This window comes from Carex rostrata, chromosome 5, assembly GCF_964058835.1.
Source record: "Carex rostrata chromosome 5, lpCarRost1.2, whole genome shotgun sequence".
Classification (NCBI taxonomy): Eukaryota; Viridiplantae; Streptophyta; class Magnoliopsida; order Poales; family Cyperaceae; genus Carex; species Carex rostrata.
Genome location: NC_135922.1, coordinates 3891511 through 3915820, shown reverse-complemented (window position 1 = coordinate 3915820; position 24310 = coordinate 3891511). Strand labels below are relative to the sequence as shown.

The 24310-nt window shown below is 31.3% G+C and overlaps 2 protein-coding genes across 2 annotated transcripts; both read right to left on the bottom strand.

Annotated features, from left to right (window-relative positions):
• Window positions 1-2899: 2899 nt before the first annotated feature.
• Window positions 2900-3454, bottom strand: LOC144553720 (RING-H2 finger protein ATL2-like). The gene has a single exon (XM_078301926.1). It carries the CDS (start codon window positions 3452-3454, stop codon window positions 2900-2902), a length of 555 nt encoding a protein of 184 aa, XP_078158052.1.
• A 3977-nt stretch (window positions 3455-7431) lies between these two features.
• Window positions 7432-13422, bottom strand: LOC144554740 (wall-associated receptor kinase 2-like). Its single transcript, XM_078303060.1, has 3 exons — window positions 12482-13422; window positions 11906-12088; window positions 7432-8830 (listed from the first exon to the last, which is right to left on the bottom strand). Exons 1-3 carry the CDS (start codon window positions 13311-13313, stop codon window positions 7671-7673), a joined length of 2175 nt encoding a protein of 724 aa, XP_078159186.1. The 5' UTR covers window positions 13314-13422; the 3' UTR covers window positions 7432-7670.
• Between the last annotated feature and the right edge of the window lie 10888 nt (window positions 13423-24310).

Below are 24310 nucleotides of genomic sequence, written 5' to 3'. Positions count from 1 at the left end.
AAATAAAAAGTGCGTGAAGGAAGGAAATAAATGAGTGATTCTTCATTGTAAATATATGACAAATAATCATCTCTTTCTTATGAATTTATAAATAATTTTATCTTGCATGAATTGTAGATGAAAGAAATACATAGTTTTGTACTTGAGTAATAGAAAGTATACATTTATAATACAATTATGTTAGAATTAACTGGAATGGGTGACCATTCCTTGAACCACTGTACTGGTGTACCGATGTGGTACTATTACTGTACCAGACCTTGACCAATAAGGAATTATGATCTGAACCAAACTGTATTATGTCAAAAACCAACCAATTAGGTTAACAGATCATAATTTCTGATTTCTCTTGAATTAAGCCCTGAGATCAATATGCATGGCATGCTGATGGATCAAAATGGTACTATACTAACTTTCAGTATAAATTAATATAATTTTTATATCCTAACTCTACTTTCGTTCGGATCAGAAGCGTATGATCTTACCGTGTAGTATAATTGGGGTATCGATCTACAGGGATAATGTATTAAATATTTAACAATTTCTACTAGTATAGGTTCTCCAGTTTATAAAGGTTTGAGGTTGTGACGCTAATTGTAATTAAAATACAAATGTAGATAGTAAATAGAGAGTCTCTAGGGTTTAGGTCTTTTCCTTCTAAATTATGCAAAATATAATTTTGATGTCTCTCTACCCTACATATACGGCACTGTCACCACCGTGTGCGACATATATTGTCCCACAGAGCAACCTGCATATGGTACTATCACTACCTGCAAGCGTCCAGGGTACTTGCTTATGCGATTTTAAAGGTTTTCCGATCTTACGATCGGCTTTTAGGCTAACAATTCAAAATAATACAAGTATGCAATAAATCTGTGAGTCCGTGCATGTGGCCAGTGGGGTAGTCCGCATACTGACACTGGTTAGGCCGCACGGCTCCTGACTTAGTGGATTTTCTGTGTTTTTCACCATTTTGAATATTGCGCACTTTGTATTAGGTGTTGCATATTCTATATGATGTCCTCTTTTGACACCATCTTCATAAATCGCTTAAATATGATATTTTTGCTCCTTTTTTGGTCTAAATATGCAAGTTTCTATAATACCTGCCAAAATAACCTAAAAACATATTTGCAGTAAATAATTTGGAAAAAACAGCTACTTTGCATTTGCTTTTCGTCATTTTTCGTAAGAAAAACTAGTGATTTTTGCTATATGATTTGGCTTCATCACATGCATAACATAGAGTTTAATTTAGCATTTTTACATCAACAGATTAATTAAAACAAACAAGAAAAATTCATCTTTTGAAAAAAAAAACACTCAAAACATTAACGCCTTTTCTACTTTTTAATTAAGGTATTATTAACACAAACTCTCTAAAATATGAGTACTATATGTGGTATACTAACAAAAAAAACAATGTGTCAGAAAACATTATAAAAATATATAATATGATAAAATAATGTCTTGACTGATTGAATTTGATATATATATCATACATTTGTCATATTTTATAATTGATCGGTACAGAGTCGATAGAAGAAATTTATGATCTTTATCGTGTTGGTGTTTAGAGATTCCGTTAGAAGATTCATTTTTTACCTGGTAATATAGTCTTCAGTTCTGTAGTAGTATAAATTAATGATTCTATTTTTAAAATCTGTGCCATTTGGTTTGGATGGATTAAATTCACATGTGAAAAACATGATTCTGAAGTTTAGAATTGATCACTTGACCGTAGAATCTGAATTGGATGAATCGGTCAGAATGAGCCGAATCAGATTGAAAGTTCGAATTTCTTTAACAAAAACTTGTTTTGTACTGAAAAAAAATTAAAATTTTGATAAAACAAATAATTTATCAAAAAACTATGTTAAGACTAGATTACACTTAAATAATTCACTAATTATATAATATAATATAAGCATTACAACTAAAACACACATTTTATTGTTAAAAACTATGCCGAGCTAGCTAAATCATCTCGTCGTCGTTGTACAGATTCAAATAAATGAAGACATTAATTTAGTGTCAAATGAAAATATATGAGGAGGGATCCACTTACACCCTTTTTTGGTAACATCAAATTACACTCTACAATTTAGTTTTCAAAATTTAAACAGTCGAGCCAAACCGTTCAACATGATGGATATATTAAAATGTCCTTACATATCAAATTTTACATTATTTTTGAATTTGTTTACTATTTATTAAGTATTTTACAAAATCGTTGTTTTCAGACCATTGAATTTTTGTACCTATCTTAATAAATAGTAAAAAAAATTCAAAAAAAATATAAAATTTGATCTGCAAGCATATTTTAATATATCTATCATGCTGAATCGTTTGGATCAACTATTTGAACTTTGAAAATATATAATGTAATTCGGTGTCACAAAAATATAATGTAAGTGGATCATCATATAATTATAAAGAGACTTTTGAGTACTTTCTCTCCAATTCGTGGCCGTACATCAACAGGCATCAACTATCAAGTATCAACGGGCTTTCAAAAACAAACGTAAAATCAACGAAGAAATCAGCTTGATTCGGTCTAACTCGATCTGACTCAAACCAAAAATAAGCTAACTTGGTTGAGTCAAACACTGTTCAATCGAGTTCGATGAAAAAATCGCTTGAACACGAGACTCGAGTTTCACTCAGTTCGAACCTGTCTGATTTGAAATTGACTCAGGCTCGGCGGATTTTCCAAACCATAGTAAAAAGTAACCGGCGTCATTTATCTATCACGTGTGTAAAATTTGCTATTCGTACTATAAATTGAGTCATTTTTCATGTGTGGCGAACTATGACGATAAATTCGGCAACAATATTTTGCCAGACATTAATTACAGTAAAAATTAACACAAGAACTGCAAAATTAATTACAAAATCAAACAATGCAATCCAAAGGTGAGTGATGCACGCTGCATAATTCCTTATTCTCAGTCTCCCCCAATTGCACTTGTTCGTCTGAATTGGGAGATGAAGAATTGATATCAGCACGACACAAGGGACACGTAGAATGAGAGGCGAACCACATGTTGATGCACTCCAAATGAAACCTATGACCGCATTGCGGCAAAGCTCTCAATTTCTCTCCATCTGTAAACTCGCTGATACACACTGCGCACGATTCCGAAACCTTGGCATCTCCATGCAAAGAGAGTTCGATTACCGGAATTGATTTGATTATGTTTTCATCGAGGCAGCGAGGGCTAGGTTCGGTACGATTGGAGAAGACTAATCGAGGTTGTCGCCTGATAACCAGGCGACGTCTTCTATGACGGCGACTCAAGCAACTATAGATAATGTAAATGAGAAGGAATACAGCAAAACATACAAAGAGACCCATTAGAATGATTTTTCCGGAGATAACGTAGTGTGGCGGAGCTTGTACGAATTCATCGTGATCGGCATGGTATGGCGGGTCATCTGGCTTGCCCATAAGGATATGTTTATGAAAGTTGTTGATGACTCAAAGAATTAGAAGTGTAGTTATTTATTTGGTTTGTATCAATTTGGAATTGGGTTGCTGTATTTGAGGTGAAAAGATGGATGGAATTAAGTGTTGGTTGTTATGTGTTTGGGAGAGGAGCAAGGGAAGAAATGTATATAGAAACTAGCTAAAGAGGTTGAGGCCTTGAGGGGCATTGCATTACTTTAAGTAGTGACAATGAGGAAGTCAAAAGTCAGCATGAGAGAGAGAGAGAATTAATGTTAGTGACGTAGAGGAAGGAATTAAGGAAGCTTCCTCTACTTTTTTTTTTATTATAAACCTAAAAGCAGTGGCCCCGTCTCCAAATTCAGAGTAATTAGGGTGTTCTTTGTGAATTTAACTGTGTAAAGTTTATCGGATTAGTTTCAACGATAAATCTAAACAGTTTAAATAGATTGTTTGTTAGATTAGTTTCAAACGATAAATCTAAACTATATATTGAAATTGATCGATCTTCAGAGTGACGCGTCTATATTCAAAAAAATTAAAATTTTGAATTAACTTTGTATAGTGTCGAGTCTTTGAAAAGTGTTCAAAAAATAAATGTATTAAAATTAATTTTATAAACCTTCTAATTTTAACCGCTTGACTAAATACTAAATTTAGTCTAAAATTTAAAATTTGTGTATGTAGATGTATCACACAAAATAGTTCGGTTCTAACAATTTAAATAATATATATCATTTGAACTCAATCCAATAATTTTTATAATTAAATTTACAAAGATACTTGGTGACATTAAAAACATCCTAATTCTACTCTGAATCTGAACAAATATTAAAATATTTTCGTGCATTCTAAATCATATCAGAGGGTTCTAGATTATGATATATTATGATCGGACGGTCCAATTCAAACTCAAAATTTTACGTTATTTGGAGAGAATCCAGCCCCCAAGTCTTCGGAATTCGTATCCTCTGAGATATCTCACCGCGTGCGTGATTTTTAAAACAATCTTAACCGTTCAAATACATTATGCACGAATCTCAAAGCACATATACACACCGTGTATGTCAGTCAGACTTGGGAAGACCTGACTCAGAAGGGTCTTTGAGTCATGAGTGGAAAACGAGTTGTAATTATTTTTCTTTTTCTTTGTTTTTTGTTTTTATCTTTGAAAGTGATGTTTGTAATTTATCCCTTTTAAGTCTTTTAGGAAGTTTCCGAGTGCTTGCCTCCAATGCTAAGGCTACCTAATTTACACACTCATAACATTTCAAAAATTATTTAACGCTTGACAAATACATCGGTCACACGGTAAAGAAATTGTAACGAAATTTACATAGCATTGGATAATAGTTATGATAAAATACAAAAAATATTATTTACATAAGCATAACAATATTTTGATGATAAAATAAAAATATACTAATTTTGTTAAGAAGGAAATATAAATATACTATTTAGATAGGCTGTTAGGCATAATAATAACAAAAGTATATCTCTTGTTGTACCATATTCATAATCGGATACAACTGGAGTATCCTCTCCATTTGATATATTGACTTGACCTCTCCTTTTTGCAAACTAGAAAGCAATTCAAAATCCTAGTTCTATATTCTCTGGTTTTGAGCAGAGTATCTCAAAATAGTATATTTAGATCTGACGTTGCAACAATTACTATTTTCCTAGATTACTAAAATTTTGATGTGAAAAAATAATTAAGAAGTCAGATTAAATATGAACAATTGAGGTAAAATAAATAATCTAAAGTTATTTAGGACTCCAAGAGGTTCAATTTTTGAGAATTAATTTTTAAGAAATACTGGAATGTATCGGAGTCCTTTAATAAAAATAACAGGATAATAGTTAATATGAGCTCTCTTGTAATTCTTGTTTTATGTAACTATTTTCTATCAATTTGCAAGAATAATATGGTTTTACTTTTCATGGATCATATATATTTTTTGTTTGCAGGTATTAGTTCCAATATTTTTTTCACTACGATTTATATGTATAACTATTTTGTTAAATTTTTGTTAACTCTTTTAAATTTTTTATATATTTGACCTTTATAATTGTCATTGGCAGAGCTCTGCAAAAAACTCTTTTTTATCTGTAGAAATTAATAATTTATACTTAAGAAATATAAAAAGTGTTGTGTTTCCAATAATTATAGAAAGATCGGATTAATGAATCCAATTCAAATATATAGATCGGACTCAATGATTCAGATCCACAGTCTGATTAGAGGAGAATCAAATCTTGGTCCACAGATGATCCTCGAAAAACATAATATTTGAATATGAATTATTGAGTTTAATCTATAATATTTGGATTAGACTCACCTTTCTTTTTAAATTTATTGAAAATAAGAAACTCTTTCCATTTCTGTAAGTCTGAATTTAATAATTTATATAGATATTTTTTTTTTCAAAAAACTCTACAGCCATCATAAATGTGGAAAAAAAATGAGCTGAGTTTAGTGGTCCAATAACAGTGTTGAACTAACTGAGCCATGCATGGCCTAAATTTTGTGTTTTAGGCATCAAACACAGCCTTAAAAATATGAAGAAATAGAGAATATATCTTATGAGCATACCATATACTAACGTACTTGATTTTTTATTAATCTACTTGATTTTTAAGTTATATTTTGTTTTGATTAAATTAACATATATTGTTTCAATAATGAAATATATATAATTTTATAAGAAACAAATTGAAATGAAAGTATCTGTATCAATTGAAATGTATTACAACCAAACTGACTCTTGGTCTATCGAGTCTTCCATATTTGCTATTAACATATCAGATATGTAATTTTGATTTGTGCTTGTCTTTTTTGTCATCATACACAATTCACAAATCGGTACCCTTATATTCTTTTTTCAGCACTTTTAATGTTTCAGGTTGTTGTCATGATTTAGAAACTTGAAAAGGCAAGAGATATGAGATTGTGTTGTTTTCATGATACAAATATTTAGTTTCAAACACTAAAATAGAAATAATTAATTTATATAATGAAAATTAAATCCTACAAAATAAAAATATCTCAGTGATAATATCTTTATTTTACATAGATTTGATTTCTTCTAATATCTAATATTCAAATATTATATAACATTTTTTAAACTCACAGGCAATTAATTTTTCTTCAATGATATTTATAGTAGTTAAACTAGTTATATAAAAGGAATTGAGAAACAAGCAAAGAAATAAAAAGTGCTGTAAGAGAAAAATAAATGAGTGATTCTTAATTGCAAATGTTAATAAAACTTACTTGGATAATATATGACATGAAATGTTAATTCAATGGATTTAATGAAGGTAATTTTGTGTCCTTGATATACAATTTATTAATCCATATAATTTTTATATTTTGTGAAAACATATAATTTCAAAAATTATCATAGAAATAATTAATTTATAATAATGAACTAAAATTCTAAAATATAAATATTTCCGTGATAATATGTTCCTTTTACACATAATTGATTTATTCTAATATCTAATATCCAAATAACATATTTTTTTTTAAACTCAGATGCAATTAATTTTTCTCAATGATATTTATAGTAGTTAAATGAGTTATATAAAAGAAATTGAGAAACAAGCAAAGAAATAAAAAGTGCGTGAATAAGAAAAATAAATGTGTGATTCTTCATTACAAATGTATGACAAATAATCTTCTCTTGCTTAATGCACTTAAATAACATTATCTTGCATGAATTGTAGATAAAAGAAACACAAATGTAGTTTTGTACTTGAGTAATATAAAGTATACATTTATAATTCAATTATGTTAGAATTAACTGGAATGGATGACCATGCATTCCTAAAACCACTTTACCAGTTTACCAATGTGGTACCAGTACTGTACCAGACCCTGATCAATAAGAAATTAAGATCTGAACCAAACTCGTATTATGTCAAAAAACAACTAATTAGGTTAACAGCTCATAATATCTGATTTCTCTCTTGAATTAAGCCCTGAGATCAATATGGAATGCATAACATAAGAGTTTAGTTTACCATTTTTACATCAACAGATTAATAAAACAAACAAGAAAAATTCATCCTTTGTCTCTGATCATGATCAAAAGTAAATTACAGAATTCTTAAATAGCCTACACAAATATAAAGAGGTCCAAATAAAAGACCTATATTACAAAAACAACATAATATGTGAATAAACTCCTAATGAGGTTGGGACCCAACATAATCATCGTCCACTCCCAATAACCAGCATGGCTTTATTCTCCAGACTACGGTCTGAAATCATTTCCAATTCTTGATTGTTTGAAGGTTTTCTAAGTAAGCTCTCCATCTCGTTGCAATCGTCCTGTCCCCACGGATGCTTCATGGTTTTTCTTAACTTGTCGATCCCTTCAGCAACATCTCTCATTTCAGGCCTCTTTTCTCCTTCCATATTCAAACATTCTCTCGCGATCTCAGCAACGCCCATGATCAGATTCATGTTCTCTTCATTCAGAATTTGGTCATCTACAATTTCCTCGATTTTTTTCTCCTTCATAGCAGTCAAAAAGGCTAAAGAGAGACTCTTTTCTTCCCCTCCCTCCAAATAGAATGCCTTTTTACGAGTTAGCAGCTCTATAAGAACCACACCAAAGCTATAGACATCACTTTTCACTGTCAATTGACCTGTTTGCATGCACTGCGGGTCTAAATAACCGCGAGTTCCTTGCACCATTGTGAGAAATTGATTTTCATCTGTTGGTGCTAAGGTGGATGCTCCAAAATCAGACACCTTTGCCACATAATTCTCATCTAAAAGAATATTAGAAGATTTAACATCACAGTGAACAATAGGCGGAAATGCCCACGAATGCAAGTAAGCAAGGGCTTCGGCAGCCTCTTGAGCAATTCTGATGCGCCTGCCAAATGAAACACGGGAAGCACTTGAATGAAGGAGGTCAAAAAGGGTTCCCTTTTGAATAAACTCATAAACCAGGATTGGAATTTCTACTTCTAAACAACAGCCAAGGATCCTAACAATATTTTTGTGGTTTATTTGAGAAAGAATTAACATTTCTTTTCCGAATTCCTTCTTATTTCTCTCATCAATTATCTTGCATTTCTTTATTGCTACATCTTTGCTGCTCATAGTTCCTTTGTAAACAGTGCCATTTCCTCCTTGTCCAAGAATGTTAGCTTCATCAAATTTATTTGTAGCCTCTTTGAGTTCTGCTTCTGTGAATATGGTAAATGCATTGCCATGATTGCTTCTCATTTCTTCAAGTAGTAGTCGGCCTCCATATTGTTGAAAATACTTCTCTTTAATGTTGGTGAGCCTTCTTCTTTCACGTACAATATAAGTCGAAAAGGCCAAAAATAGAAGCAATAGAAGACCTACGCTAATGCCTATTGAGAAAAAAAAAGTAGATATAAATTAAAGTGTCAGAAAAGCGGTACAGTGATAAACTATTTTTGTCATAATAACAATAGTGCTCCTAATCAAAGATTTAAATAGCTGTCATAGCATGCAGCTGGCAGCTTTTTGGCATGATAAATGCTATGACACTGTTAGTTTTTTTTATTTAACCATTTAGCGGCTTGTACTAAATATAGTGGTTGGAAAAGTTCAAGGCCCTATGGACTCTAATACTTTAAAACAGTTATCTAATGATACATTGACTACCAAATTTGCTCAATTATCTATATATTGAAACACAGTTAGCCCTCAAACAAAAACATATATATTCTGCTGAAGGAAGAAGATTATATAATGAAATTAATGATGTATCATGGTTCTGAAAATCGGAATCGTAATTAGAATCGGTCACTTAATCATTGAATCAGAATCGGATAAATTGGCCGGAATTAGTTGAATCGGATCGGCAACTCGGAATTTTTTGGCAAAAACTTGTTTTGTACTAAGAAAAATAGAAAAATTGATATTTTGATAGTTAACAGTTTAAATATTTATAACACTCATAATAATTAAATTCTGATGGATAACAATTAATTTAATTTGTAGTGTAATTACTTAAAATATTAAAATTATCTAATTTTAATATAAAATAGACTATTTCATAAAATAATAAAAAAAAGTGAATGAAATTCACCAAAGAGAAATAAAATATTTAATTCCTACATTTTATATTTTCGTAACGAGTAAGGCTTGGGTGCTATGGATAGCATAAGGACATCCATGCTACGTCCCGTATAAACTTCAAACTTCGATTTAAGTAGCTCAATAAATTGGTTATATAATAATTAAGCTTGTAGAATACTAATTTTTACTATTTTTGTAATTTTTTTACTACTTTCTATAATTTATGAAAGATGACCAAAATATAAAAGAAAATTGTCAATATTTTAGGCTATTTATTGTCATATTTCATAAACAATAAAAAATAGTAAAAATTAGTATTCTACAAGATTATTATATAACCAATTTATTAAGCTACTTAAATCGAAATTTGAAATTTATACGATATATTTTTGAGGCCGTAGCATAGATCTCTTTGTGTTATCCATAGCACTCAAGCCTTACTCTTTCTTAACAATCAAATTTAATTTGTAATATAGTACAATCTCATTCTTTACTTAGTCAAAAAAACAAATAAACAACCCTAGTAAGGCACTCAAGCAAACCAGCAGACTTTTGAGTCTTTGACCAAGTATTTTGCTCAACAGAAAAAAAAGAATAAGTTGTTGGATCACGATATAAAATGGACAAGGTTTATCATGAGCCACTACAAATTCAAATTTTCGATCGTACAAAATTATACACCAAGTCTAGCCATAGAAATAACTAAAGATTCTTCCTCCTAAGTCAGCCAAGGACTTCCCCCTTTCCATTTTTTTCCGAGCACCATTTTCCTCTTCTAAAGATTCAAAACTGAACTTAAATCTCAAATCAATAATAATGATTTTCTTGCTCTCAACCTTAAGATACAACAGAAACCTAAGGCGGGAGACCAAATCAGTCTAGGACAATGATTTTCACTGTCCATGTACTGATTTGGGTGAAACTCGATTTGACTCGGCCTAACTCGGGTGAAACTCGGACTGACTCGGCCTGAAAATTGGATAACTCGGCCAAGTCAAACACTATTCATCCGATTTTTGCTCAAAAACTTGTATAGGCACGAGACTCGGGTGAAACTCATACCGAGTTGACTCAGTATCGGCCGAGTTTCAGAACCATGTGATGAATGGCCCTTCTAGTTCAAAATATTTGAAGGATAAGAAAATTAAGGATCATTTGATACTGGCGAATTACTTTCATTAGATAAGGATCATTAGGGCAGGGTAAGAAATTGCTACATAAATCTTCATGGCTAATTATTTGAACATTCATATTTTCTATAAACAACTTGGTGATCTTGCGGTTCTTGAAATGTATTCCTAGGTACTTAATTTCCTTTTATGTGATTCACCTTAATACTAAATTGAATAATCAGTTAAAAGACTATTTCGTAATCAATTATATTTGAAGCCAATATATTTAGGGGTGTCAATGGCTACGATACAGGTAGGGTGGAAGCATTTTCGTACTCATATCTACTAAGAATGACCTTACCCATACCCTACCCTTACCCATTAAGATTTGACCTTACCCTACTCTATCCTTACCCATTGAAATTATCATGTAACGAAACGGTAGTGGGTGAATAACGAATAATACTACTATAATAATTAGTTTTATTATATTTTACAAATATAACATCAAAACTCATTTATTTCTCACATATGCAATAATATTACTAATAAAAAAAATGTACAATCAATTTTAACTAAATTATATTTTTTATAATACAAGAGAATTTAAAAACAAAAATATATCTTCCGACAAACTTAATTATTTAATTAAAGAACAAGACATACAAATAAAAATAATATGTTTAATATTTTTCTTACAACAAAAATAATACACTAAATAACAGAAGTAATCACTAATTATTGCTCAAACATTATCATATTATTATATTTTATATAATTACCCTATAGGGTAATGGGTACAAAATAGCATTTACCCGTACCCTTACCCGTTTAGCTAACGAAAAAAAAAATCTTTATCCATACCCATATCCAATAAGCTAACGAAAAAAAAAACCTTACCCATACCCGCCTTATCGAATACGGTATGGGTCGGATAAATAGCTAAAAAGGTATCATTGACACCGCTAGCCATATTAAATGGCTACTGCAACTTTCTAAACTGAATTAATTATCATTCCAATTCATTTTGGAGTCACCTTGAGGAAATAATATTGAGTAGTATATCACATATAGGTTTTCCTTTTTAAGGGATGGAAAAACAAACAATGGCTGTCGTGGTTTTATTTATTTATTTTTTTAAGTAGAAGGCAAAACACCTCCTAGATGCCATGGTTCAATTTTTAGAATGCCTAATCTGGTTCTAGTGTAAGAAATTACACCATTTTCCTCAAAATAACTATCATGTTCTTGGAATACTTGTGTACGTACCGATTGCCAGCTTAGCGAATGGTGATAGAGTTTGGCTCTGAGCAACGTTAACCGGGTAGCATCTTCCGTTCCTTGTAGCATCGCCTTGTGTGCCCGGTGGACAAATGCACTCGTAGCTTCCTTGTGTATTTATGCATGTCCCAGACCGAGAGCATGTTAAATTATCATTACATTCATTAATATCTGCAAAGAAAATAAAAGAAAAACTAAACCTTTTAGCCAATTGTAATGACTGGTAGAAGTATTTGTCTTACATGATAACCAATGTTTCCCAAACCTTGTTGGTTGAACTAAACATGGCTCCTACAATTAAAACCATTGAAAATTTACTATGGGCCAACAGGAATTAGAAGTGCAAAGAGATTGTCAGCTGAGTAAGAGAACCTAATTAATGATAATCCACAAATGAAAATACAATTGGCTAAAGAACAAAATGAGTTAAACTAAGCTCAAAAGTCCACTTCTTCATGGGGTATTGCAACTACCAAAACAATTAATAATAACAACAGATAACATATTAATGACAGTAAGTCTAGATAAAAGGAAAGGGATTGTATTTTGGTGAAAGGATTAGACCTTCGCAGCCGTCAAGGAGATATGGATTGCCTTGGTACCCTTTTGAGCAATTACAGATGTATCCTGGACCATTTCGAGAGTCAACACAATCACTTTTCTTGCTGACACACGCATAGTTGTTCATGTTGGTTTGAGCAACTTTACATTTTTCTGTCCCTATGGACCAATCAAGCACAACAGGAACAGTGCCATTGTGCTCATCCCAGAAACTAGTTGTAGAAATATAAGAAGTACTGAAGTTGAAACTGTCAGTCGCCATTATCACTGCATAACTACAGTCGCCATTATTGTAGTTTGAATCAAAGGATATCTGGTAATAGTTAATACCAGATGGAATTGAGGTTTGGCAGCAACCATTTCCAGAACATGAGCCATTCCTTAAGCTCTCTGGATTGTAGCAGGTAGATACACACCCTGTCCGGTACTTGGTACCACTGTAGCCATTCATGTCATTGAATGCAAGGGTCTCACATCCAATTACTGTGAACCTATTGTCGAACTCTGAAAACCTATATATTGTAGAAGTTAAGCTCAGCCATCCAGGACCTGAGTTTTTACATTGAAAGGCAATTGTGTTGTACAGTCTAGCTTGAGCTGTCGATAGCGTGACGTTAAGCACCTCAACATTCCCATGAAAAGGGACCATTTTTTCACCAGTCTTATTACAGCTTAGTGCAAATCCTCTATGAAGGGAGCAATTGGTGCCAATACCAAATGGGTATGGTATGTCGACAGAACCACATTTGTCCAGGCAGCCGGGCTTCACCATTATTTTGCCTTCTGCAGCTGTAATATATAGAATAATATGGAATAAAAATATCAGCAATGCCATGTGATAATGTTTTTGTTGTGTGGTATTGTATGTTCTATATGTGGATTTTATTAGATCAAGTATCTATATGATTATATACAGAGGCATGGTCCCCAGGTTCTTTTTCTTCGAAGAAAAGATCAAACCTAATTTTGTAATCATTTTTGAAAATGTCAACCACGTTTATTGTTATTATTTATTATTTTATTTTTTTGCAGTAAGACTTTGTTGTCATTTGAAATGGCCTTACCTAGCTAATTGGACAGCATTACGTCCAACGATTTGACAGCAACGATCAAACGAATAAGAAGTAATTAACAATTGACTGATAATTACCAAGTCAAAAAAATACTGATATATGGCTGGCCTGGAGACACACTTGCCAATTCTGCCATCTGCCGGAAATTTGGTTTTGGATGGGTTAATGTCAATCCCTTTTTCATACTTGGAGCAAATTCTCTGACATTACACACTTTGCTTGTCAGCTGCCTACTATTTCATGATTTTGAAAATCGGAATTGGAATCGAAATCGGAATCAGATAGTCGACCCTTGACGCAGAATCAGAAGAATCGGTCGGAATCGGCTAAGTCAACTCGGAAACTCAGATTTTTACTAAAACACTTGTTTTGTATAATAAAAATAGGAAACAAATATAAAAAAAATATTAGTTCAAAAATGATGTTAAGGTCATCTACTAATAAAATAAAATATGAACATTTAAATTAAAAAAATCACAAAAATAAAAAACGTAAAAAAATAATTACGTGTTCATCACATATCACATCTTATGTTCTTCACATTAGATTTTAGCTTGTATATTAAGTCCACTTTTTAGAGAAAATAATTCAATAATATAATATAAACATTCAATATCAGCCGATTAAAAAAATTCACTCCATATTTTCTATTATTATTATTTTTTTATTATTATTATTATTATTATTATCATTTATTATCATTTATTATCATTATTATTATTTTTCTATAATTAAACAACAAAATAATTCAGGTAATTAATGTTCCCTCCAAATTATGTTTTGTTATAGAGATTTGGCAGTTAATGTGGCAAGTCATAATATGTTCCGTATTTGTTTTAATTCATATAAAAAATAATATCTAAAAATTAATAATTGAAGAGAGTACAATAAAATTTGGTGTTTTAATTTCACAGATAATTAATTGAAGAGGAATATTCTAGCATAATTTTTCAAAAATTGTCTATCCTTGTGCCTTTTTGTTATAGATCTATCCCTCAGTCCCATGGTTCTGAAAATGTTAATCGGAATCGGAATCGGGTAGTTGATTATTGATTTGAAATCGGAAGAATCGGTTGGAATTGGCCGAGTCAACTCGGAAACTCAGATTTATTCGAAAAAAGCTTATTTTGTATTAAAAAATAAGTAAACAAAATGTAATAAAATAATTAGTTTAAAAATGATGTTAAGATCACTTTTTACATTAATATAATCCACTAATAAAATGAAATATAAACATTCAAAGCTCATCAGATAATATATGAATAGTCGCACATAGTATAAAAATATAATTTATTCAAATATGCAAAAAATAATTCCATTTATATAATCAACTAGTATAATAAATTAAAATAAAAGCGTACATAAATAGTGAAAATAGTCATGCAGAATTAATTACATATTACATAGATAATAAAATATTACAATAATTAATAACGTACGTAATATAAGGAGATACACATGACATTTAGAAGAAGAAAAGACGAAGCAGAATGGACAGATGTATAAGAATCCACTAGTTTATATTATTTTGTACGTGCTTTTTTTTCTGTGACCAGTAATGTGGCAATTAGAAAAAGTATATAAAGTTGACCCGCTACATTAAGAGCATTTAAAAACAGCAGTTCCAAATGGACATATGTAAAAGACAAATTAAATGTGTTCAGTTTATCTAGGCGAACATGGTGTAGCTTGAACCATGAAGCATATTTAAAATTGTTAGGCAATAACATAGCGAAACGAGTCTACGCAGATAAACCGTCTCCTTTCGCAAGGAATGCGTCTTTCTTCTCCAAAATTCCTGCGACTTTTTGTCCCAAATCAAAAACCTAGATAACCTTCTAACAAAATTCCTTTTTCAATCTTGCGATTACTTAACAGACTAGGCCTGAATCGGTCTATTTCGGCCTGACTCGGCTGAGTCAAGCACTGTTCATCTGAGTTTTGCTAAAAAACTCACACAAGCGCCAGACTCGGATAAAACTCGATCCGATCCCATCCGATTCCGAGTTGACTCGGAATCGACCGATTTTTTGAACCATGCTCAGCCCAAAATATGTGGCTTAAGAACTTTAGGTTAACTGTTCTGATATGTGTTTGTTTTGATCCAGTTTACAGCTGAAGGATTTTGTGTTTGATATGTTTTCTTTTCAGATACACTAATTTCGTATTAAGCTGGTGTAAGTTAACTATGTTTTTTTTAATGGAAACGGGTTTAGGCCTTTTTATCAAAAAAAAAAAAAACCATGAGCAAGTCAGCAGTCAGCATGAGAAAAAAAAAAGAGGTAGCACAATTGACTAGAAAAAAAAATTCTAAGATTGTTGTAATCAAAGATTGAGAATTTGATTACTTCTCACAACTTCACAACTTCTGCTGAGATTTTTATTTTTACCCAAAAAAATATATATTTTATTATAAATAACTAAGGTTTAGCAAAATTTATAAAAATGCTCAAACCACACAGAATATTTGCGGTCCGGATTTAAAATTCCGGACCGAATAAAATATTTGTGCTCCGGTTTTTTTTTTTTGATTTAAAATTTCGAACCGTATAGAATATTTGCGGTCCGAAATTTATTTATTTATTTTTTTTTTTTTTTCAAATGACCGAGGTAATTTTTGAGTGATAATATCTCACGATCTATTTAGAGATTTTGTATGAAACTTCACAGTCTTGTTCTACGATATCAAGACTATATGTCGGTCAATTTTCATGATTTTTGAAAATGTTTTTCTATGATAACCAGAGATGCAAAGTTGGACTCAGAAGCACTCCTTCAGCAGTTCGGACAATTTTTGGGAGATGATATCTCACGATCTGCTTAGATATTTTCTATGAAACTTCACAGTCTTGTTCTACGATGTCAATACTACATGTCGGTCAATTTTCATAATTTTTGAAGATGTTTTTATATGTTAACCAGAGATGAAAATTTGGACTAAGAAGCACTCCTTCAGCAGTTCGGGCAATTTTTGAGTGATGATATCTCACGATCTGTTTAGAGATTTTGTATGAAACTTCACAGTCTTGTTCTATGATGTCAAGATTACATGTCAGTCAATTTTCATGATTTTTGAAGATGTTTTTTTATGATAACCAGAGATGCAAATTGGACTCAGAAGCACTCTTTCAGCAGTTCGGGCAATTTTTGGGAGATAATATCTCACGATTTGTTTGGAGATTTTAAATAAAACTTCACAGTCTTGTTCTATAATATCAAGACTACATGTCGGTTAATTTTCATGATTTTTAAAGATGGTTTCCTATGTTAACCAGAGATGCAAAGTTAGACTCAGAAGCACTCCTTCAGCAGTTCGGGCAATTTTTGAGTGATGATATCTCACGATCTGTTTGGAGATTTTGTATCAAACTTCACAGTCTTGTTCTACGATTTCAAGACTATATGTTAGTCAATTTTCATGATTTTTGAAGATGTTTTTCTATGTTAACCAGAGATGCAAAGTTGGACTCAAAAGCACTCCTTTAGCAGTTCGGGTTAACAAGACTGTGAAGTTTTATTTAAAATCTCCGAACAGATCATGAGATATCATCTCCCATAAATTGTCCGAACTGCTGAAGGAGTGCTTCTGAGTCCAACTTTGCATCTATGGTTAACATAGAAAAACATCTTCAAAAATCATGAAAATTGACTAACATATAGTCCTGACATCGTAGAACAAGACTGTGAAGTTTCATACAAAATCTCCAAACAGATCGTGAGATATCATCACTCAAAAATTGCCCGAACTGTGAAGGATCGAGTGCTTCTGAGTCTAACTTTGCATCTCTGGTTAACATAGGAAACCATCTTTAAAAATCATGAAAATTAACCGACATGTAGTCTTGATATTATAGAAAAGACTGTGAAGTTTTATTTAAAATCTCCAAACAAATCGTGAGATATTATCTCCCAAAAATTGCCCGAACTGCTGAAAGAGTGCTTCTGAGTCCAATTGGCATCTCTGGTTATCATAGAAAAACATCTTCAAAAATCATGAAAATTGACTGACATGTAATCTTGACATCGTAGAATAAGACTGTGAAGTTTCATAGAAAATATCTAAACAGATCGTGAGATATCATCTCCCAAAAATTGTCCGAACTACTGAATGAGTGTTTCTGAGTCTAACTTTGCATCTCTGGTTATCATAGAAAAACATTTTCACAAATGATGAAAATTGACCGACATATAGTGTTGACATTGTAGAACAAGACTGTGAAGTTTCATACAAAATCTCTAAACAGATCGTGAGATATCATCACTCAAAAATTACCTCGGTCATTTGAAAAAAGCCAAAAAAATAATAATAATAATAATAAAAAATTCAAACCGCAAATATTATGTACGGTCAAAAATTTTAAATCAAAAAAAAAAACCGGACCGCAAATATTTTATACGGTCCGGAATTTTAAATCCAGACCGCAAATATTATAAATTTTGCTAAACCGTGGTTATTTATTATAAAATATATTTTTTTTTGGGTAAAAATAAAAATCTCGGTAGCTCTGCTAACGTTTTCAAAAAACAAAAAAACAGTCAGCATGAGAGAGATAGAAAGAGAGAGGAAGAAGAAAGGAAGCTTCCCCTACTTGTATGATCCGAATTCGGATTTTCCAAATACCTCAAAATTTATTTCCTTATTTCCTGAGATTGTATGATCCTAATTTGGACGAATATAATTAGAAGAATTTCGTGAATTTTACATGAGATCAAATTGTATGAGCCTATTTTTTATTTATTATATTTTTTAAATCTGATGGTCCGAATTCAAACTCAAAATTTTGTTTCATGAGTGATGTGTACGTTTTCATAAGTTTTATAATTTATGGAGTTTATTCTTGTATTAGATCTTGCACTGATTATCATAGTTAATTTTCTTTGTCATCTTTGTTTTATTTTAGTCGATAATTATATTTCCTAGATGAATTTCTTTATCATGACTCTTGAGCTAACCTGCCTGTGTACGTTAAGATTTTCATTTTGGGTGTGTTTGGATGAATGGATTGACAATATGTTCTGATATAAAATTATGAACAGTGTACCACGCCTGTCATATGAATATTCAACTGGACTAATTCAAATGAAAGAGATTGGATTGTATGGTTTAGCATAACCATGTGGTTTGTGTGGAAGCAAAGGAATGAGAAGATTTTTAGAGATAAGGTGTTGCCTTCAATGAATTTAGTTGATCGAATTCATGAAGAGAGAATTTTGTGGATGAAATTTTGCAAGGACAAATTGAGATAGATATAAAATGGTGGAAGGAGAGAATGAATGTAATTTTTATTATTCTTTTCATTTTTGGTTTGGTAGCTTCTACCAACATTGTCAAAAAAAAAAAAAAAAAAGAATATTCATGAATTGCAATATGAATATTCAATGCATGCGGGGGTGACTCTTGACTCTTCTGAGTCTTCAGACACTGAAAGACGAGTTGTAATTATTTTTTTTATTTTTTTATTTTGATTCTTCAGACACTGACAAATACGTCCCTCACACGGTGGAGAAATTCTAACGAAATTTACATACCCATAACAATAATGATGATAAGATAAAAATATACTATTTTCTCATGAAAGAAATAAAAGTATAATATTTACATAGGAATAACAATAATGATGATAAAATAAAAATATATTATTTTTTTAAGAAGGAAATAAAAATACTAGTATTGTGTCTATATATTGCAAAAGAAGCATATTATAAGATATAAAAAATATCTCATACAAAATAACATATTTTCACAAAAAAAAAAAATTGACTAAACAACAAATAACATTTCTTAAATGACAAGTTAAATATAATCTACACGTAAATAACATTCCTAAACGACATATTAAATAACATATTAAATAACATATTAAATGACATATATTTATTTTTATCTTTTTAACATATTTTCATAAAAAAAAATCAAACAAAATGACATATTAAACGATAACTAACATTTCTTAAATAATATAAAATAATAGAAATAAATGAAGACATGGCCAATCAATTATTAATCTATTCAAAAATTACTTAAATGACATTTAAAAAATAAAAATAAATCATGACCAATAAAAAATATGATATAATTTGAATATAGAGAGTACGTGTCTAAATAAATTTAGACTTCTGCACGTAAACAAAAATAAAAAAAAGATGCATAAAATCAAAATATCTGATTGAGGGCTAATATTTAATCCAAAATTTAATCTTTTAATCAAAATCATTGATATATCTGAATATCTATGTGCTTATTATAAGAATAGAGTTACTATTTACATATGCATAACAATAATGATGATAAAATAAAAATATACTATTTTTTTTAAGAAGGAAATATAAATATACTATTCACATTCGGATACAACTGGAGAATCCTCTCCATTTGTTATTCTGGCTTGACCTCTTCCTTTTGCAAACTAGAAAGCAATTCAATCTCCTAATTCTATGTTCTCTGGTTTTGAGCAGAGTATCTGAACAGTATATTTTGATCTGACGGTGCAACACATACTTTTTTAGATTACTAAAATTTTGATGTGAAAATTAATTAAGAAGTCGATTAAATATAAACTGTTGATTTAAAATAAATAATGTAAAGTTATCTAGGACTCTCTAATTATAGTTTAAAATAATGTTGGTCAAAGAGGTTCAAATCTTGAGAATTAAGTTGTAAAAAATACTGAAATGTACCGGAGTCCTTTAATAAAAAAAATAACACGAAAAGAGATATATAATAGTTGATATGAGATCTCTTGTAATTCTTTCATAATGTAACTATTTTCTATCAATTTTGAAAAAATTATACGGTTTTTATTTTCATTTATCATATATACTTTTTGTTTGCAGGTATTAATTCAATTTTTTTTACTACGATATGTATAACAGTTTTGTTAAATTTTTCTTAAGTCTTTTGAAAATTTATATAGACCTTTATAATTGTCTTTTTGAAAATCTGGGAAGTCGTGGGAAGGAATTAGACTTTCGACTTTTTTTTTTTTGATGGTTGGCGGCGAATTAATTACCGCCAACAGATTGATTGATATATATAAAAAGAGTTATTTACAAAACTTAATTGGAAACCCTAATAAAACAAATTAACTCGCCCCTATTGCTTCCAATAAAAGACAGTACTTCCCCTCATGCCCTGCTACACCCTCTTGGCAGAAGTTAGATATTCTGCATCCATAGAAGAACTTCATTTGTTGTATCATTAAGGAGGTTGCCCACTAGTTTACTCTTATTTGAGAAGAACCTTCTATTCCGTTCTCCATACAATATTGTGCAATATACAAATACTCGCCTCGATATCCTTGATCATGAGGCGCCAACTATCTTTGATATCACCTCTATTCTGGATGCGCATGTTGAATTGTGCAAATAAACCTTCCCAGAGCCTTTGAGCATATTGGCATTCCCAGATAATATGACCTGTTGTTTCGACATCTGTCGAGTCGCATAACTGACACTTCGGTTGTATTGTGCATCCCCTGATGAGTAGAATTTCCTGCGTTAGGATTTTGTTTTCTCTCATTAGTCATACAAAAATGCGCATCTTCATCGGCACCCGTAGCTTCCAAAGGATTTGATAATCATGGGAGATAATCACTATGTAAGCCGATGCACATGAGAATTGACCTGAAGTGTTCTAGCGCCAGGTTAGCTCATTGTCTCTCCTTACTGGACTTTTGACTTTTGAGTATAACAACTCTAGGACTTTATTATAGCCAACTGTGCTATCTTTTCTTTCAAACTTTATAATTGTCATCGGAAGAGCTCCGCAAAAACTCTCTACATTCATATAAATTAATGTGGGAAAATGGGCCCATTTTAGTGGCCCAATAACAGTTTTGAACGAAATGAGGCCTGCATGGCCTAAATTTTGTGTTTTAAGCATCAAACGCAGCCTTAAAAATCTGAAGAAATAGAGAATATATTTTATAAGCATACGAGCTTTATTCATAAAATATAAAAGAACAAATTTATACGACAATATTTTTTATCCTAACGTACTTGAATTTTGTATTAACCTACTTTATTTTTGAATTATAGCCGTTACACTATTTAATTTTGGTAAGTTGCTTTTTCATTTTTGGTACAACAGAGAGAAGAGCTAGGGTCTTTAATTGACAAAAGTCGGCTTTGCTAAATACAACCCAACTTGCGGAAAAATTCATTTTACTAACTTTTTTTTTTTCAAGCTAGTGTCTTCACATTTTTACCGTTTAGGTGGCCTTTATTTTTATTTTTGAAGGTCAGGTAGCAATTACTACCGACAGATTCATTGAAATAAAAATAAAAAGTGCTACACATGATTTATACAAGGCCCCCCTCTAATTAATTACACACACTCAGTATTTTAAAATAAAGCTCTGGAATTACAATGCAAAAAGGACAGCAATAAAAATTGAGAACGCCGAAGCACTGTTCATTCGTAGCGGATTAGGTGGCCTTTAATTCTCAACTCTTTCTCAAGCTAGCACATGTCTTAGCATTTTTACTGCTTGACTGGTCGGTTTGACTCTCCCTGAAAATCGCTAGTGTCATTTTCCACTTCATCTTTTTTTTTTCAATTTTCCTCAACAATTCGGAGTTTATTGATTTGGGGTTTCTCAATGCTTTCTTTCTCTTGTTCGCCAGCTCATATAGTGTTCATTGCTTTGGTACGGGTACATCCTTTTCCAATTTGATGGGTTTTTTTTTTCTCTTCAGTGGTATGGAGATTATGGATTTGTCCTCTCCAGATCTCAAGTTTTTTGTCGGAGAGAATAGGTGGTTTTTTTTTTGTATGGTTTGGGAAGAACAATTCGGTGCTCAACAACTAACTTTCTGAACGAATTAGTCTTGCACAGTGCAGCAACCATCTCTTCTCACTGTCATTTCTTTTATTTTTTAGCAACAATCATGGTCTGAAAACTCGGCCGAGTCAGACCAGAATCGGACCAAAAATAAAAAATAAACCACGATCTGATTGATTTCGACCGATTCATCCGATTCCGATTACACAGTAAAGTGACCGACCCTAAATTAGATTCTGATTTTGCTAACCATGGCAACAACCTTGCTTTTTCTGATTTGATTTTTTTACTTGCATTTTACTGGTTCAACCAATGGTTTTTTTTTCTCCATTTCTTAACGGGTTTCAACCCAATAACCATTACTAATTTCTCCCTTTCTTTTTTTGCTTGTATTTGCCATTAATGACAAACTCCTCTACTGGTCTGAAACATATTGTTAATATTTTTTTTTCCAATTAAGTGTGTCTTAATCCGAGTAACTCGCTCTGATACCACTTTGTTAAACTAAATGCACCTCTAATTGAACAAAAACTGAAATTAAATTGCAATTGAAAGTAAGTAGATGAGTTTAGAGAGATTTGACACGCGGGATGTTAACAGAGTTCGGCAAAACAAAGACCTACGTCTCCGGGGCTTCGCAACCTTGAGTGATGCGCCTTTCTATTACCCAATACGAAAGGATTACAACTTGTGAACCGTTGAGCTCTTACACACCAAGTTGGAAATCAAACGGCCAACTCAAGGAGATGAGAACAAGGTCTCTTAGTTCAAGCTACTCAATAGAGACACTCAATAGATCACTCTAACCTAATCTAATTTGAGATTAGTGAAGTGTGTTTGAGGTTGTTTGAGGGATTTTGAAGTTTTAAGCTCTCACAACAATGGAGTAGGCTAAGCTCTCAGAAAATTGCTTTTTAGAAGATTAGAGTCAGCTGAGATAATTTGGGAAGAAAGCTCATTCCCCTATTTATAGAGTCAACTCAAAACTGAGCTAAGTGAGCTAAAACGTTACAACGTTTTCCCTTTGCGATTTTTAGGTTTTCAAATTGACTGACAACTCAGCTAAAATGCTCAAAAATGTTACAACGTTTGTAAAACGTTACATAACGTTTTGCTCTATAAAATCTTGATAAAAAACATAACTTTTGAAGATCAAATTTAAGTAAAACGTTACAACGTTTTGTGAAAACGTTATAACATTTTAAGACTCTTGTACAACTGGATTTCATAGTCCCTTAACATCCCTAAAACGTTACAACGGTTTTGCAAAACATTATAACGTTTTAGGACTATTTGTACAACTGAATTTCGTAGTCCTTTAACAGACTTAAAACGTTATAATGTTTTTATAAAACGTTATAAGGTTTTATGTTTTCTCTGAGTTTGATCAAGCTCTTACTTAGTGTTTTTGACAGGAGTAAAACATTATAACATTTTACAAACGTTACATAACGTTTGGCTCTGTAAAAACAGTCTCAAACATGCTTTACTAATTATTAAATATTACAATTTACATTCTTGACGAATATCTTCATGATTTCTTCAGTCCAAGTATTATACATTGCAATTTCAATTCTTCTTGAACCTACATATATAATCTCAAAGTAAAAGAAATTGTAAAATTCAATAATTGTATGTTTTTGCAAATTAGTCAAATAGACGTAAAATATTATTGTACGAACAACACACTAAATATCAAAGCGAATTTAGCCTGCTTTATTAAGGGATAGGATATTTTTATAATGGTGTAGATCGATCTTGTTCTTATAACAATGATTAAAGAACTAACTAATTTGAAAATAACATACCGCTCCATCAAATTAACACTAAAATGAACAATAAACCATGGACTTAGTGTAGAGGCACGAGTCTCTTCTTCTAAGAGGAAACAAGTTCAATTCTTATGAATATATACTATCTAAAAATTACTGGAGTGTACCAAAATTCTTTAATAAAAAAAAAAATCTATAAAATCA

What these genes read in the sequence shown, in the direction of transcription:
- LOC144553720 (XM_078301926.1), bottom strand. Translation starts at nt 3,454, where the DNA reads ATGGGCAAGCCAGATGACCCGCCATACCATGCCGATCACGATGAATTC.
- LOC144554740 (XM_078303060.1), bottom strand. Translation starts at nt 13,313, where the DNA reads ATGGCATTGCTGATATTTTTATTCCATATTATTCTATATATTACAGCT. An exon ending in TCTCCTTGACGGCTGCGAAG is followed by an intron (nt 12,089 to 12,481) that starts GTCTAATCCTTT and finishes TTTTCTTTGCAG; the next exon opens with ATATTAATGAATGTAATGAT. An exon ending in ATTCGCTAAGCTGGCAATCG is followed by an intron (nt 8,831 to 11,905) that starts GTACGTACACAA and finishes TTTTCTCAATAG; the next exon opens with GCATTAGCGTAGGTCTTCTA.